This window comes from Callorhinus ursinus, unplaced genomic scaffold (assembly GCF_003265705.2).
Source record: "Callorhinus ursinus isolate GAN/ISIS: 27379988/994484 unplaced genomic scaffold, GSC_fseal_2.0 scaffold4, whole genome shotgun sequence".
NCBI lineage: Eukaryota > Metazoa > Chordata > Mammalia > Carnivora > Otariidae > Callorhinus > Callorhinus ursinus.
In genome coordinates, this window is record NW_027397066.1 from 116,444,616 (window position 1) to 116,463,329 (window position 18,714).

The 18,714-nt window shown below is 39.9% G+C and overlaps 1 protein-coding gene across 2 annotated transcripts; it reads left to right on the forward strand.

Moving 5' to 3' along the window:
* The first annotated feature begins 2,323 nt into the window (after nt 1-2,323).
* Nucleotides 2,324-17,400, forward strand: RAB33B (RAB33B, member RAS oncogene family). 2 transcript variants are annotated; one of them, XM_073892277.1, is made up of 4 exons: nt 2,340-2,492; nt 2,737-2,998; nt 3,927-4,004; nt 14,599-17,400. In XM_073892277.1, the coding sequence occupies exons 2-4, from the start codon at nt 2,762-2,764 to the stop codon at nt 15,037-15,039; spliced, it is 756 nt and encodes a 251-aa protein (XP_073748378.1). In that variant the 5' UTR covers nt 2,340-2,492; nt 2,737-2,761; the 3' UTR covers nt 15,040-17,400. The 2 variants fall into 2 exon arrangements, with proteins under 2 accessions (XP_025730001.1, XP_073748378.1); XM_025874216.2 differs by lacking the exon at nt 3,927-4,004 and having other exon boundaries at nt 2,324-2,492.
* Nucleotides 17,401-18,714: the final 1,314 nt, after the last annotated feature.

Genomic DNA, 18,714 nt, shown 5'->3' on the forward strand with positions numbered 1-18,714 from the left:
AAAAACTGAAAATAAGTAATTATACTTTGTACATAAGATTACCCTTATTTTGTTTCTAATATTCCTTCAGTTTTTTCTATTAAAGTATTTTTAAATATACATCTAAATAAATTATAAATCTATAAACCTAAATAAGTACCCTAAACCATTTATAATGTTCCAGTTGAAGTTGTATTGCTAAAAGTTCAAATTCAGTCTCTTCTCAGCTATGTTGCAAAGTATTAAGAAAAAGTTAACATGCTGATACTCTGAGGTCAAGCCGTAGTGACAGCAAGTAGTGAAGAATTCTAAGGACAAAATGAATTCTCAGAAAACAGGGCTGCATAACCCATCCACTCTTCCCAGTAGCAGAATCTCCAAGTATCAAACCTGGAGGTTCTGGGATTATTCAGTTAAGAAGAGTGACATACTTCAGTCACACAGTCTCTCAAACTGCAAGCTGAAAATACAAAACTCTTCATAACAGTGTCAAGTGTCTATAGTATTTCTTCTATTTAAGTAGTGCTGAAATGTGTATAATTGGTAAAGAGTTCAAATTGACAAACTTTATGCAAGAAATTTTCTCACTTCATTAATTTATTCATCATTTGCTGAAAAACAGCTTTCCGTCAGTAGTCAAGAGCTGACAATCTGGCTGGTAAGACACAACACATAATTATGAAACTTAAACAGTGAAGATAGTATTCAAAGACCAAATAAACAATACCCCAAAAAGCAAAGAACAGTCTGAACTGAAGTAATCACGAAAAGCTTCAGAGGTGAAACTTTTGAAATATGAATAGGATTTGGATAAACAGACAAGAAAATTAATTTCTGATACAGTTTAGTAAGAGCTAAACTGAAAATGCTAGAATACAAAAGAGAAAGGGTCTTAGGGTGCAAGGATGCTAATGCTTTTTTTTACTCATCCTTTGCAATTACCTGATTATCCAGAGCTTTGAATTTTTCAACTGGTTTTTGTCCTAAATCTTCAGCTTCTTTAAATGGGATAGGTAGAGTAAATTAGAGGAATATATTCCAAGGCCCTCCAATAGTATCTGGGATGATCAATCTTCATAGAAATAATCTCACAAACAGAATTTTCCAGTCCATGTTTTAGTTTCTCTAACAGGATACGGAGTAAGTGTAATTGGCATACACATTCAACCAGGTGAGTAAACTTTTTTCCCTGGCTAACATAACTTGCTATACTAGTGGCTGTATAGTTTTTCTACAGCAACAGAAGTTACTGTATATTAAGGCTATCGCAAATTCGTGTTAATTCTGGGCAGCCTCGGGTTCTACTACTAATTTCTTCTGACTACATTTTCATTTTACCTAATGGAATAAGCAGTTTATCTCCTTTCCTAGAATTTTTAGTGCTCTACTGTTCCCCTCACTCTATTTAAAGCCTACCGTGTCCTCCTCTCCACAGCCCTTGACTTTACAAGCAGCATAACCATTTGCTCAAACAGAAAAAAGGAATGCAGGCTTGTTATTGCAAAACAACAAAACGTTTGCACATTTTGGACCTTTTGTGTGAGTTAATGTATGGCAGGTTTCATCTGAAGAATTCACGGTAATCCAGAGAAGATTCTTTAAGGTTGGGTGGTCTCGTCTATTAATGTTTTTCTTAAATAGTGCGCCAAGACAACTTCTGCGTGCGCTCAGGAATACTGAACGGCTACATCATCGTCACCCAGGCATTAAGACATAACTAGGGCATAATGGGTTTTATTCTCCCAAGAGAGGCCGTCTGGTAACAACTCTCGGTTCAATGGCCCTAAGTGGCCCACATGTGATCTGCTCTACTTCTTGGGCCTGAGGCATCAGCCAGACGAGCCCTGGGCACCACCAGAGTCCCGCGGATACCCTCACATGGCCTACGGGGCGCCTAGGAAATTCTCCGTGCCACGGCGGTAGGCGGCCTCGACCTCCCACCTGCTGTCAACCAAGCGCCTGCCAAGACCAAGGCTGCCGAACTCCGTGAGGCCCGGAGCTCGCCTCCACCAGCTTCCCGCGCCTTCCGGCGGCGCCTCACGCCCCACCCCCCTACAGTCCTCGTTGCTGTCCCAGCTCCTGGGGTCCAGAGGGCCCGGAGGAGGCAGGGGGCACAGCCGACTCCGCAGCCCCTGGCTGCAAGCCAAGAGAACCCGCTTCCACCTGCAAGTCCGGGAAAACCCCACCAACGTCCACAACGGCGCCGAACCCTACATCCCAGCCTTCCGAACACCTTACGGCCCCTCACCAGGCACACGCCCCCGTTTAAGGCGGCTCCTCGGCCCTCTCGCGAGAGAGTGCCTGGTGGTACCTCCTTCCTTTCAGCTGTCTTTCTCTCCCCGCCCCCAGAGTGATTGCGCGGCTTCCTCCGGTGGGCGGGAGCCTTGGACGTGGCGAGGCCGGGCCAGCCTGGGTGCCGGGCCTGGGGCGCTCTGCTGGGCCGCTCGGTGGGCCAGCCCTCCGCACCCGCCGTCAACCTCCCGCCGGGCCCCGCGGCCGTCAAGCCTTTCCAGGTAGACTGGCGCCGCCAGCAGTGACGGCGGGGTGGAGCCGCGGGCTAGGTGGGAGGAGCAGCGAGACCGGGCTGGCGGGCGCCACACCTGCGCGACGCGGGGGCGGAAAGGTGCGCACGCGCGCTGCCGGGCTGGGAGGGCGGTGGCTCCTGTGACGTTGCGCAGCCGAGCGGGCAGGGTGGGCGCGCTCGCTCGAGGTGGCGTAATCTCTCAATCTTTCCGCGTCTCCTTTTCTCCGCCTCAGTTTGGGGCGGGTCCGGAGAACGGAGATGGAGTCGTCTCTTGAGGCAAGCTTCTCGTCCAGCGGTGCGGTGTCAGGGGCTTCAGTATTTCTGCCTCCGGCTCGCTCGCGTATCTTCAAGATAATCGTGATCGGTGACTCCAACGTGGGCAAGACGTGCCTGACCTACCGCTTCTGCGCCGGCCGTTTCCCCGACCGCACCGAGGCTACTATCGGGGTGGATTTCCGAGAACGTGCGGTGGAGATAGATGGGGAGCGCATCAAGGTGAGCGGGGGTCGGGGGGGGGACGACTGTCAGGGAGGAAGGATGCCTTGGGATGACAGGTCCCAACCCCGCCGTGGGTTAATCGCTGGCCTTGTGCAACGTGTGCGCTTCGTCTTTTCTCAAGCTGTTGTAGAGATTGGAGCTGGGGATTGGAAGGATTTATATATAGCAAACTTATAAGGCAGTGCTCCACAAACTTTAATGTCCCGCGATTTACCCGGGCGACTTGTTTGTTTTTTAATGCGAATTCTAATTTGGTGAGGTCGCAGGTGATGCAGATGCAACTAGTCCGTGAACCACACATTGAGTAGCCCAGAGTGTAGAAGATATCCGTGGACTCATTGGCAGTGTCTTATGTGTTGGCAGTCAGTGAAGTAAAAACAGTGAAACTTCTCAAGCATGGAAAACATTTAATAAATATCATTTATTAAACAATTGAGCACTGCCCTTGATCCTGTGGAAGTAAAACCTTAATGCCTTTGAGGAAGTAGTTAGGTGTTCTCTTGCATACAGTTTTGCTTCAGAAGTTTCTGTATGACATTGAGTTGTTTAGAAAAATCTGTTATCCTGCAGAAACATTCTATACATGAATAGTTCTTGCTTGGTTTGCGGAAAGCACATTCTTAGCGCTACCCTGTCCCAGTTTTTAATTCTTATTGGTGGCTCCTGGGACTAGGGACTCAGTTATAGTGGAAAAGGTAGTAGGCCCAAGGCCAAGATTAGGGTTCTGAGGGGTTGGAATGGGTACATTGGAAAATGAGGATCAGTGACAAGGCGAGACCTCCTGCTGGTATAAACCTTAGACACACTCTTCATTCCAGACCACCACTAAGTCTGTAGCCATTGGCTAATACAACCCCTTAAAACATACAGACCCCAGGAAAAGCTCTGCCTTCCTTATAGTGTTTACTTTTTTGCTTTAAATTAGGATGTTCATCTTTACCTCAGTTCCCCTGTGGGAGAAGCAGCAGACTCATTTCTTCATTCCTACCCTCACATCCTTGAGGCAAGAACAATTTATTTTTTAGTTCTCCAACCACCGTCCTTCCTCAGCCCATCCCCAAAGGGGTTTAAATGCTAATGATGTAAAGGAGATATAGGGTTGAAAAGAAATCAGCCTTCTATAGGCCCTTTTGCCTTTTAGTTTTTATTTTAATCTTATCATTCCATTCAGGCTGCCAGTGGTGGTCCTTTGGGTACTCTGTATTAGGGAGTTAAGAAAGATCTGTATATATTACAGAGGAAAAGACAGAATAAGAAGAGACTGAGTCTTTTTCATCAGAATTAGGTTAGGCCCAGAATCCTGAGGGTGAGGGAAATAATGGGGCTTCTAAGGTTTGAGAAGGAGGTTAGTTTGGGAAAAGCAGGAGTCCTGGGAGAAAGTGCATGGGCTTTGGAGCCCAACTGACTTGGCTCAAATTTGAACCTATGAAAGGGTAAGGATGGGCTGTGTGTCCTTAGATGGGTGACCAATTTTGCCCAAGACTTTTCCAGTTTTAAAACTGGAATTCCCACATCCCAGGAACCCCCTCAGTCTCAGGTGAACTGGGGTAGTTGGTTACTTTAGTCCTAAGGCAGGTTCTTTAATCTTTCAGAGACTCTTTTCTTTTCTGAAAAAGTTGGGATGATAATACCATATGAGATTAGATGAGATTAGATGAGAGATTATATGAAGCACCTGGTTCATAATGGGTAATCTTAAGAAGATTCTTCTTCCTCTGTGGCTTAACATCATCATTCCTCTTTGGCACCATCATTTCTATGGCTGTGCACCCAAAGCGTGAAGTAGAGGTAAAGTAGGACATAAGCAGACAGCTGAAGGTGAGAGAAATTACCGTAAAAGCATGATTTTAAAGAAATAAGTAGAGGGAATGGAGGCAGGGGAGGAGTTGGGATTTTCCTCCTTTACCTACTTATGGGTTGCCATTTGTACTTGAACATCTCAGATGAATCAGTTGCAAATTTAAGAGATACTTATATTGAAAAAATATAAAACATGTCCAGTATCTAAGCTGACTACTTAACTACTGGGTAAGTGTTGGAGGTGATAAGTAAACCAGAACCATAAATGTGATGAATCTGGGAGCACAGAGTTCATTGTTCTGATTGAGAGCAGTGAGGAGAAAACATTTTTTTCTGGGATTATTCCTTCTGAGCTTTAGCCTAACCTGTTTGATTGGTAGAGACCTGGATAGTAAGTTTCTTTTTCTTCTAAGGCCTTAGCCATTGACTTGTACTTCCAACTTTTTTTTTTTCCTAAAAATGTATTTACTTGAGAGAGGGCAAGAGAGCTCACAGAGGGGGAGGGAGAAGCAGGCCCCCTGCTGAGCAGGGAGCCCGATGCGGGACTCGATCTCAGGACTCCGGGATCATGACCCGAGCCGAAGGCAGACGCCCAATTGACTGAGCCACCCAGGCACCCAACTGGTGCCTCCAACTTTTAAGACTTGAAAGGTTTTTATTGTGGTTGAAAAGACTAACAGAAATATTCTGAAATTTCTGTAGTAGAAAAAGACATGACTATATTGGACATTGTTTTTTTCACAAAGTTTTAAGAAACAAAGACATTCCAAAACAGCCATACATTATATATTGGACTTTTTTTTTTTAAGATTTATTTATTTATTGAGAGTGAGTGAGTGGGGGGAGGGGCAGAGGGAGAGGGATAGAATCTCAGGCAAACTCCCCGCTGAGCAAGGAGCTGAGCAAGGAGCTGGATGGGAAACTCGATCTCAGGACCAGGTGCCCAGGACATTTTTTTTAAAAACTATTTTTAGGGGTGCCTGGGTGGCTCAGTCCGGTTAGGCATCTGACTCTTGATTTCAGCTTAGGTGGTGTTCTTGGGGTCCTGGAATCAAGCCTCCCCCAGTTGGGCTCCCTGCTCATCGGGGAGTCTGCTTCTTCTTCTCCCTCTGCCCCTTCTACCAAGTATGCGCTCTTGCTCTCTCTCTAATAAATAAATAAAGTCTTTAAAAAAAAAAAACTTTTTTAGTATCTTAAAAAAAATTGAAGTGAATTTAGAAAAGCTTTATTCCATGTCCTGCTTCTGCTTTTTTGTTGTTAACCTGTAATATATCTTAAGTGCTGCTGAGATGTTCATATGTATTTTCTCTTTGGAAAATTTTTAGCCTAATCTAAAATGACATGTTTTTTCATTTTTCATCTTAAAGTGAAAGCTGGAAAGCTTTATGTTACTTTAGTAACAACATGACATTCTAGACATCTTTATTTGTTTGGTAAAAGTGAGATACTGTGTTCAAATATTTTTTTTAAAGATTTATTTGTTAGAGAGAGAGAGAGAGAGAACGTGCAGTCACGTGCACACACATGAGTGGGGGGAGGGGTAGAGGGAGAGAATCTCAAGCAGACTCCCTACTGAGCGGGGAGCCCAACTCAGGGCTCCTTCCCACCACCCCAAGATCATGACCTGAGCCAAAATCAAGAGTTGGACACTTAACCATCTGAGCCGCCCAGGTGCCCTGTGTTAAATGTTTTTAATTGTGGACTGGAAGTTTTTCAGAGAGCATGTCTTAGGGCAGTGCCCTTTCAGAATCAGTTAAAATGTTTTATGAAATGTAGCAAAGTCTATACTGTTCATCTGTTCCTAAGTACTATATATGTATGGTTGAAAAAGGAAAATCTTGTTTGCAGAATTTTGGAAGTTGAACAAAATTATAAAATGAATTCTTTAAATAAAAACACATTTGATTTTTAAATTAAGACTCTCAACCCTAATCCTTATGCTCCTCCTTGTATGTGTATCCCCATCATAACTAGCTATATTCCTTTCATACAAGCATTTTACAATGGCAGACACCAACAGAATAAAAGCCTCATGTTGCATTTAATGCATCTTCGCATTAGGGGTCAGCAGTTTCTATTTGAACATTGGGATTGCTTACTTATCAATTGTAGAGGTATGACATTTTGCCATGTTAAATAAAAGATACTAATATTAACTAAAAGAACATAATTGGGACACCTCTTCCCCCATTGGTAAAACAAATATTTAATGAGTAATTGCAGGAAAGATGACATTTTTGTTAGTCACAAAGAATTATGATACATCATAGGGGTTGGCAAACCATGCTTGAGGGCCGAATATGGCTTGCTGCCTGTTTTTATATGGCCTGCAAGCTAAAAATGATTTTTACTTCTTTAAATGATTGGGGGGGGAAATCATAAGAATATGATTCATGACAGGTGAAAATTATGTATAATTCACATTTTAGTGTTTATAAATGAAGTATTGAAACATGGTTATGCTCCTGTGTTCACATATTGTGCTTGCTTTTGCGCTACAGTGGCAGAGTTGAGTAGTTGTGACAGACACTGTTAGGCCCACAGAGCCTAAGATATTCGCTATTCTGACCCTTTACAGAAAAAGTTTGCTGACCCTGCTATAGTGCATAGATGAATTGTCCTAGATTGGGGGAAGATTTATATACCTAAAAAGATGACCATTAAAAGCAGGCGATGAATGAGTGCCAAGTTATTGTTTGGATGTAGATGGAGGAATCATTTGTGCTTGGAGTGCTAGGTGAGGTTTCACAGAGGGAAGGCAGAGCTGAGAGGGCTTTTCTGAAGAGGACCATCAGCAGGATACTTCAGCAGGATCAGAGGTTCCTGTGGAAAGGTGGCAAGTGGGAAGAATTTGAAGGCATTGGTAGCAACATTTGTGAAGAGTTTGAGAAAGCTAAAGAGTCTAGGTTCATTTTGTATGCTTGGTAAAAAGTCCAAGTGTTTTAGGAAAATAAATGTGGCAGCAATTGAGAATGAATATAGAGTGATACTCAGTCTACCCCTTGACCTGGTTTTCTGTCTACATTCTCTCCTTTGGTAGTCTCTCGATGTCAGCTGTCAGTCCATGAAGATAACTTCCAGATCTTTGTTTAGCCCACCTCCCTCCTTGTCTTACTCTGCATTTCCTACTCTCTTCTAGACGTGGCCATTTGGATATTCCCTCCTTCGCCTTGAATGTCTGAAGTGAGTTCATCTTCCCTGGCAAACCTGCTTCTCCTGTTTCTCCCCACATCACCCAGGTTGTCATGATGGCGTCCCACTTATCCTCAAGGCCTCGTCCCTCTCTTTTTACCTAAATCGAGCTGGTTCTCTACATGCATGATGCTCTCATCCATCCTTTCGTCAAAGTCCTAGTTCAGGTCTTTCTTACCTCCCTGTGAACTGTTGCAGCAACTCAACTCATCTCTCATGCGCAGTACTCAATGAGCCTATTTTGTACATTATTGCCAAAATGCCAGATTAGTGTTGCACTTTAGGGAGATTAATGTCCCCTGCCTCAGATGCCCCGGCTAGTTCTCTATTATGTTGTAAAATTCCAACTTTTAAAAAGTAATGTCGGACTTCCTTCATCTTGCTCCAGACTGCTTTTTAAACTTTTTTTCCCATTAATTTCCTTCAGGTACCCTATAGTCTAGCTGCTTATTTGCCGATCCCTATGTTTCCCCTGGCATGCCCCACTCTGCCTGAATATTCCCTCTGCTCAAATTTCACCACATGTAATTTCTCCTTATTAAACTCAGTGTGTCTATCAAAAATATCCCGTCCCTCCTTCTCCATTCTATTTCTTCCTTCTATAAACTCCCTCCAGCACCTTACCTGAACCTTTAAATGATCTCTTAACTCACTGTATTATGTAGGTGTCTCTACCTCTTCTATTAAGTCCTTTTCAGTCTTACTTAGAGCAGGTTCCATGTCTAGTAATGCCTTGGACCTCTCTGAGTATCTAGCTCAGTTTCTAAACTAGGTAGTACTAAGGGGATACATATCAAATGTATGGAAACAAGGAGATCAATTGGTAGGCTACTCTGGAAATCCAGAATTGAGGTAATAAGGGAAACTAATGGAAATTTGATAGCTGATCATTTGGGTTAATACCTTTATCATTTTCAGTCAAGCAAAAACAGTATTAAGTCCATTTAGTCAGATCATTTTTTATTTGGGTCATAAAACTACTAAAAGAGATTTCATCAACAATAAGAATCTCCTGTTGGGATTTAGCAAATAGCTAGGTTGCCATCTTTGTTGGAACTTCGTATTAGAATTTAAAGTTGAGATTTGTGAAATATTATTGAAGTATATTTTGTGTTGTCCTTATAATGTGTAAAATGGGAGTAATATCAATGGGAGCATGTATTAGCCATTTTTTATAAAACATTGTTAAATTGGGAAAAACTGCTCTGAAAATACATCCTAACTGAACCAAAGCCATGTCCCTGTCCTGTCCTTTCTTCGCTGTCTCTCTCTGCTCGTCCCCAGTCCCCTTGCCCCAGCCTCAGTGTCCCATGCAGGCCTGAAGGTTGCAGACAGCATGGCTGTGTGCCTTTGCCTGAGCCTTCACTATTTCAGCAGTTCCGTCAGTGAAATTTTGAAGCTTCTTTTTAAATACTCCTTTGTGGGACTACCTGGGTGGCTCAGTCAGTTAAGTGTCTGCCTTCGGCTCAGGTCATGATCCCAGGGCCCTGGGATCGAGCCCCGCGTCGGGTTCCCTGCTCAGCGGGGAGTCTGCTTCTCCCTCTCCCGCTCCCCCCTGCCTGTGCGCTCTCTCTCTTGCTCTGACAAATAAATAATTAAAATCTTTAAATAAACACTCCTTTGTAAATGCCTCGTTAACTTAGTAATTTCTTTTATGGCTTTATGGTAAAGTGTAAAATTTACTATTTCATACCTCTTGTTTCCTGCAAGTCTTAATAGGGTAGAATGCATAGTTCTGAACAGGGTTGATGGAAAACTAAGTATTGTTGAGTCCATCCCATCCTAAAACAAACGAATGAACGGTTTTCTTAGGGATAAACAGCCTCATGATCACCACTGTTATTGGGGACTTTCACAGTTCTTTGAGGCAGGTTTAAATTCTATGTAATTATTATTTTTTTAAAAGTTTAGTTTGTTGGGCGCCTGGGTGGCTCAGTCGTTAAGTGTCTGCCTTCGGCTCAGGTCATGATCCCAGGGTCCTGAGATCGAGTCCCGCATCAGGCTCCCTGCTCGGCAGGAGACCTGCTTCTCCCTCTCCCACTCCCCCTGCTTGTGTTCCTGCTCTCGCTGTGTCTCTCTCTGTCAAATAAATAAATAAAATCTTTAAAAAATAAAAAAAAATAAAAGTTTAGTTTGTTTTTATAGAAAAAGTGGTTGTTATGGAAAACAGAAAAGTAGAAATAAAAGGGGAAATTGCCTTAACAACAACCATGGTTATTTGGTATTATTTCCTTGTGTGCTTTTCATTTATTTGTTTTTAACTTACAAATATTCTTTACTTAAAACATTCTAAATCATTTTTCATTGATGAAATGGTTTTTGAATACTTGAGCTACATGAAATGTTATTAAAAGAGAAAAGATCAGCTCCAGTTTTTTGGACAGCTTTTATATGGGTCATCCAAATTATTCCCCAAATATCTTTCTAAATGTTAAAGATACAGTTTGGAGTGGGGTTGGTTTTTTTTTTTTTTTCTTTTTCTGGGTCACTCTAAAAAACAGATATAATTCATATACCATAAGATTTACCCTTTTAAAATATACAATTTCGTGGTTTTTAGTATATTCACAAGGTTTAGTATATTCACTCTCATCACTGTCTGATTCCAGAGCTCTGAAAAGAAACCCCATGCCCATTTTAACAGTCACACCCCATTCCTTCCCTTCCCTCAACCCTGGCAGCCACTGTCTATTTTCTGTCTCTGGATTTGCCTATCTTGGGCATTTCACAGACATAGAATCTTACAATATGTGGCCTGTGGCGTCTGGCTTCCTGCACTTAAGATCATGTTTTCTAGATTCATCCATGTTGTGGCATGTATCAGTACTTCATTCCTTTTTATGGCTGAACAGTACTCCATTATATGGACATACATTTTGCTTCTTCCTTCACCAGTTGATGGATATTTGGGTGGTTTCTACCTTTTTTTTTTTAAAGATTTTATTTATTTGAGAGAGAAAGAATGAGACAGCATGAGAGGGGGGAGGGTCAGAGGGAGAAGCAGACTCCCCACTGAGCAGGGCGCCCGATGCAGGACTCGATCCCGGGACTCGATCCCGGGACTGCAGGATCATGACCTGAGCTGAAGGCAGTCGCTTAACCAACTGAGCCACCCAGGTGCCCCTGGGGGGTTTCTACCTTTTAGCTATTATGAATACTGCTGCTATGAACATTTGGGTACAAGTTTTTGTGTAAACATATCTTTTCGGTTCTCTCAGGTACATACCTGGGAGTGGAATTACTGGGTCATGTAGCAACTCTGTTTTTCTTTTTTACAATAATTTATGGAAGTGAAATTCATATAACATAAGGTTAACTATTTTAAAGTAAACAATTCAGTGGCATTCAGTAGATTCATAATGTTGTATAACCACACCTCTATCCAGTTTTAAAATATTTCAGTCATGCCAAAGTAAAGTCCCTCCCCCATTCAAGTCTCCCCATCCCCCAGCCCTGGCAACCACCAAATCTGTGTTCTATCTCTATGGATTTCTCTATTTTGGATACTTTATATAAATAGACCCATAGAATATATGTTTGGCCTCTTTCATTTAGTGTATTTTGGAGGTTCATCTTTGTTGTAGCATGTATCAGTACTTTATTCCTTTTTGTGGGTAAGTCATAGTCTGATTAACTTTTTGAGAAACTGCCAAACTGTTTTCTAAAGTGCTGCACTATTTTACATCCCCACCAGCAATGTATGAAGATTCCAGTTTTTCTACATCTCCACCAGCCCTTGTTACCGTCCATCTTTTTTGTTTTTTTAATGGCTATCCTGGTGTGAGTGTAAAGTGGTATTTCATTTGTTTTTGATTTGCATTTCCTTGATGGCTAATGATGTTTAGCCTCTTGTCATGTGCTTATTGACCATTTGTATATTTTCTTTGGAGAAATGTCTGTTCAGATTCTTTGCCAGTTTTTAAATTGGTTTATTTGTCCTTTTATTATTGAGTTATAAGAGGTCTTAAATATTCTGGATGGTACACCCCTATCAGATATTATTCACAGGTATTTTCTCCCATTCTGTGAGTTGACTTTTACTTTCTTGATAATATTCTTTGAAACACAAACATTTTTAATTTTGATGAAGTCCCATTTATCTGTTTTTCCTTTGATTGCTTGTGCTTTAAATATCATATCTTGAAACCATTGTCTAACCCAGTGGTCACAAATATTTATCCCTATGTTTTCTTCTAAGAATTTTATAGTTTCAGCTCTTAAATTTAGGTTTTTTTTATCCATTTTGAATAAGTTTTTATATTGGTGTGAGGTTTTATTTTTCTCATGTTATAAGGAGACCAGAGGCAGCAGTCTGTGTGATGGTTACCCTGTTAGCAGGGTTCCAGGTTTATGTAGACTTCTGCCATTCTTGTGTGTGGCCTTCTTCATGCTCATAAGATGGTTGCTGAACCTCCAGTCATTATATCCCATTCCAGGCAGAAAGAGTCAGGTGAGAGAGGTGCAAAAGGCACGTGCCAAATGCTCTGTCTTTTTTAAAATCACATATCCATAGTTTCCCTGGAAAACCCCACTGAAAGACTGTCTACCAGTTATTGGCTAGAACTATATGTCATTTGGCCTCCCTTAGTTCCAGGAGAGCCTGAGAGATCAAGTTTGTATAGTATTTTATATTTCTGCCTAGAGCAAAATCTTGTTTATGTTAATTAGAAAGAAAGGGAGAATACTAAGCAAGTGGAGAAATTTGGACTTAAAAAGAACTACCGAGAAAAAGAAAATCAGAGCTGATAAAATTTAAGGTAGCATGGGGGTGCCTGGCTGGCTCAGTCAGAAGAGCATGCAACTCTTGATCTTGGGGTTGAGTGCAAGGCCCACATTGGGTGTAGAGATTACTAAAAACTTTTTTTTTTTTAATTCGGGTACCACAGAAGAGATTGGTGATCAATATTTTCATCTCTAATCACATTTTAAAAAATGTATTTATTCCATCTTAATTGAGTAATTACCATGTGCTGCCATATTCTGAGCACTTTATATCTTATATCCTACTTACTTTTATGGGCCATCTACAGGATCCTCTCATTTCCCTCTACTTCTGTCTCATTCTGTGAAAAATCACCAGTTTAGGCTTCCAGTCCATAGCCTGAATTTATATAAATAGTACAAGTCTTTAGGTCAAAAGTTATCTAAGCAAATCTACCTCTAATCTTTTCCACCCTCATCACTTAACTTTTTTAGGAAGTAAACAAAGGCAGGGGAATTCAGTGTTGTAAGAGAATCATAACACATGACTTATATTTACCTTTAGATATTATTTTCCTCAGCCCCCCCCCCCCGTATTTCAATTAGGAGATATTGGAATAGTCTTGTTGGTAGAAATGTTTAGGTTAAATAAGTGATTTTTCTAGCCTTTTAAGATTTTCAAGGGGGGAATTCATAGGTTTCATAGAATGTATATATATATATATATACATACACACACACACACACACACACACACACACACGTTTGGGGACTAGACCTAATGACTCCTAGCATCTGTCCTAAGTCTACTATTTTAAATTAGTCTAGTGGAAGGTAGAGAAGGGCATATAGTAATTAAATTTATAGGAATTAGACACTTAATTGGGGGTGGTTGGGTGGCTCAGTCGGTTAAGCATCTGCTTTCAGCTCAGGTCATGATCCCAGGGTGCTGTGATTGAGCCCTGCGTCGGGCTCCTTGCTCAGTGCGGAGCCTGCTTCTCCCTCTCCCGCTGCCTGCCACTCCCCCTGCTTGTGTGCTCTCTCTCTTACTTAATTATTTGAGAGAGAGAGAGCATGAGAGTAGGGTGGGGCAGAAGGCAGACGCTTAACCCGACTGAGCCACACAGGTGCCGGTAAATAAATAAAATCTTAAAGAAAAAGAAAAAGCAATTAGATACTTAACATGTATGTTAAAACCTGATATATTTTTACTTAATATTTTATTTATTTATTTAAAGATTTTATTTATTTATTTGACAGACAGCGAGAGAGGGAACACAAGCAGGGGAAGAGGGAGAAGCAGGCTCCCCACTGAGCAGGGAGCCTGATGCGGGCCTCGATCCCAGGACCCTGGGACCCCGGGACCGAGTGGAAGGCAGACGCTTAACTGACTGAGCCACCCAGGCGTGTCAATTTAATATTTTAAAATCAGTTTGTTTTTTTTTTTAAGATTTCATTTATTTATTTTTCAGAGAGAGAGAGAGCACGAGCAGGGGGAGCGGCAGGCAGAGGGAGGAGCAGGCGACCTGCTGAGCAAGGAGCTCGATGTGGGACTCAATCCCAGGACCCTGGGACCATGACCCAAGCCAAAGGCAGACAGCTAACTGACTGAGCCACCCCAGGCATCCCTAAAATCAGTTTTGAGTTGTAATTTCATCCAAACAAATTTAACTTACTGAAATTTAAGTGCTGAGTTGAAATATTTGTTCTGACACTTGTATTAATTATGAGGTAACTATAGTATCATGCAGTCTGGATCTCATAAATTACATTGAAAAGGCATTATGGACAAGAACAAAGTAATTTAAGTGAAGAAGTACTAAAGACCATGCGGAGTTGATTAAAATTTTCAATATGTATAATTGGAATGAAATTTTCAGTTTTCTCTCTTTTTTCATTTTCAGATCCAGTTATGGGACACAGCAGGTCAAGAACGATTTAGAAAGAGCATGGTACAGCATTATTACAGAAATGTCCATGCCGTTGTCTTCGTGTATGATATGACTAATATGGCTAGTTTTCATAGCCTGCCATCTTGGATAGAAGAATGCAAACAACATTTGCTAGCCAGTGACATACCACGGATTCTAGTTGGAAATAAATGTGACTTGAGAAGTGCCATTCAAGTACCTACAGACTTGGCACAAAAATTTGCTGACACACACAGTATGCCTTTGTTTGAAACCTCTGCGAAAAACCCCAATGATAATGACCACGTGGAAGCTATATTTATGACCTTGGCTCATAAACTTAAGAGCCACAAACCATTAATGCTTAGTCAACCCCCTGATAACGGAATTATTCTGAAGCCCGAACCAAAGCCTGCAATGACATGCTGGTGCTAAGTTACAGTCTTTATTATACTATCTAATTTTGACTAAAGAAATGCTTTTGAAGTATGACAGTGATAAGTCATAAGATTTAATCTCAAATATAATGGATCATCCTGATATTTTACTATTTATCATTGTCATGCTAATTTTTGTATTTTGTATCTACTTAATTACATTTGTCATTGTGACAACACAGGGCAAAAGTTGGTTTTCACGTGTGGTTGAAAATGAAGTAAAGGTAGGATGAATTAGACCATCTTCCCATTGAGAGCCCAGTGAAGGAGGCTTCAAATGAGAGCACGATGGTATTTTAGGAGTAAATGACTGTTCAATCCTGTGTTCTGGAATTGAAAAAAAAAATTAAGGGTTTAGGACATACTTACTAGTATGTTCTTTGGGAAGTGTTCTCAGTAGGACAAAACTGGTATTTGCCTCTCCCTGGAGTTCTGTCTTTGTATTATTGATGTATTTAATTGCATTATTATTGGTACATTTGAGAGCCAAGACTGTATTTAGTTCCATTGTGGGGAGAAGGCATAGAATATTTTCTGGTTCTCAGTGCATAAAGAATGACTTCCAGTGATTCCAGATGCTTGATATTTCTAATCAATATATCAATCAGATCTACAGAAGTCATTGTTATTTTTAGAAAAATAATTTGAATTGTTTTCTTACTAAATTCTATTAGAATATGCAAAAGCAAGTCTGACTTTAATGTAAATGAAGTGATATAATAAGGTGCTTTATATTTTATTTTGATATCTTTAGTGAAAAACCAGTTGAAAGCATTGGAGGAGTTGTAACTTGGGGGGAAATAGGTAAATGTGGTTCCTGGCTACCACAGGAGACCTGTTCTCTTAGCTTTTAGTAATTTCAAGCTGTGTATCTGGCATAGTATCTCTTGCTCTCCCCCACAGTCAGTCAATTTAATGACTAAAGGTTGAATTAACAAATCAACTTCTATTTGGATTGTAGCTCTGAAGGCATACCTCTAATTCCTAGGAGTCTACATATATTTCTGTAATAGTATTGTGTTACAGTGTTTCAGTTTTTAAAATCTTTAAATTTTATGGTCACAAGAAGCTATTCCTCCTCAGTATGAAAAATAAAGTAGATATTGAGAAATACCTTGTCTCTCTCCCTCAGTGGTGTAAAGAATAGTTCAAGAAGTTTCTTACCCTAAGTATGTTTATTTTAAATCTAAGACTTTGCACATAGAAAATAGTAAGTTTGCATACAAAGCTATTACATGAATGGAACATAAGCCATGAACTTTAACTGAAGGGTGCACATTCACTAGTTCTGATAGATTGCTGTCCTTGATATTTTAGAGGTAATTAAGCCAAAAGATGATTATACTTAAAGTATTTTCAGAATGTGGGAAATCAAATATGTAATCTAATCTAGTTTAGGAGTTTTGTTTAATCATCATGGTGATCCTAATTGGATAATTTAATTATAAAAACAAGGTAATGCTATTAAATGAACTGAAAGAAGTAATCATAGGAAATAATTATTCAGTTTTAAATATTAGAGCTTAAGGAAAAACAAGTTGGCTTTATCTGTGTTTAGGGAGATTAATCCAATTTTCCTATCATGCTAGAATTAAAAATGGTTAGAATTTAAATTGTTGATTTGTAACTATTTTTGTAGTAAAACAATGACAAGTGTGCTAATTGTGGTGGGTATAACAGTTTTTTAAAGAAGGGAATCTGTTGCTTTTAAAACATTTTCTAAAGTGTGGGAAGACAGTTTACAAAACTTCCAAGCACATTTATGTTTTTAAGTGCTGTTAAAATGGTTAAAAAAATAATTTAACTGTTTCTTTTTATAAGAACGTAATGTAGGTATCCTTTACAGTTCTGTGAAAGAACTTATTTTTTCACTTTAATATTTATTAATTTTAAAATATTTGTATCTCATTTGCAATGATTTACTGTTTTAATTTTTTTCTACATAGGTTTTTATTTTTTAAAGAGCATACTTATCACTTGAATGGGGATAAAAATTTTAGATATTTTCCAGAATATTTATAAAACACTTCCTTGTTGAGAAACCACTTCCAGAATGGTGGTTATCAAACAAATAATTATAAATTTTTAAAGCACAAATCACAACATTTTGTAACTCCTGTGTGAATTTATTTTAATTGTGATCCTTAATTGAAAACATCAGGTATCTTTTGGGAAAGTCTTAATTTGAGATCAACCTAAGGAAGCTAATCCAGAATCTAATGTAGTTAGCTATTAATGACAATGCTTTATTGACGTATATTGCTAATATGTTTCCTCATGGAATCTAAAGTTAAATAATTTCATTGTGGAATAGTGTCATTGTAACATTTCTTTATGAAGTTCAATAAACCAGCTTTGCCATAAAGAAATTGTGTTTCATTCCCTTTGGTTATTAGGATGAATACAGGGTAAAACAAAAAAATCTTTTTTCCCCTCTGCCTTCCAGGTAATGTATAATACGTTAGAAACAAACAAACGAATCTGTTTGGAAATACATTTGGGGTTAAAGAACTTTTTGGGAAAAAACCTAAATATTAAAATTAGATGATAAGGGTAGATTTTTCATTTGTGTGGCTGCGTAATCAGCTTGTTTAAGAGCACTTCAGGGTAAACAAATACTGTAAGAGTGGTTGACATCTCCAGATTTAGAGGTAATACAATTTAACAAAATGAATAATATAAAATGTATGACAAAAAAGAGAAGGAATTACGTGGCAGGTCTAAGATCGCAATTTCTACCTTCACATTACTGATTTGGGTCCTTTAGGAGAGTGTGGATTGGGGTTTGGGCCCCAGAAGTTGATACTGCTTTGCCCCATCCATTTATTTCACATGTAAGTTACTCTTGTCAAACACAAAATTACATTATTCATGAAAGACTGCTTTCTTAATCAGATATTAAGATAATAAGTTGGTTAAGTCTCTCTTTATTTTATTGTTAATCACCATACATTACATCATTAGTTTTTTTTCATTATTTTATTTATTTTTATTATGTTAATCACCATACATCATTATATCATTAGTTTTTGATGTAGTGTTCCATGATTCATTGTTTGCATATAACACCCAGTGCTCCATGCAGTACATGCCCTCTTTAATACCCATCACCAGGCTAACCCATCCCCCCACCTCCCTCTCCTCTAGAACCCTCAGAGTGTTTCTCAGAGTCCATAGTCTCTCATGGTTCATCTCCCCCCTCCAATTTCCCCCCTTTCATTCTTCCCTTCCTGCTATCTTTTTCTTTTTTTTAACATATGTATTATTTGTTTCAGAGGTACAGGTCTATGATTCAACAGTCTTACACAATTCACAGCACTCACCATAGCACATACCCTCCCCAGTGTCTATCACCCAGCTGCCCCATCCCTCCCACCCCAACCCCACTCCAGCAACCCTCAGTTTGTTTCCTGAGATTAAGAATTCCTCATATCAGTGAGGTCATATGATACATGTCTTTCTCTGATTGACTTATTTCACTCAGCATAATACCCTCCAGCTCCATCCATGCCGTTGCAAATGGCAAGATCTCATTCCTTTTGATGGCTGTGTAATATTCCATTGTGTATATATACCACCTCTTCTTTATCCATTCATCTGTCGATGGACATCTTGGCTCTTTCCATAGTTTGGCTATTGTGAACATTGCTGCTATAAACATTGGGGTGCAGGT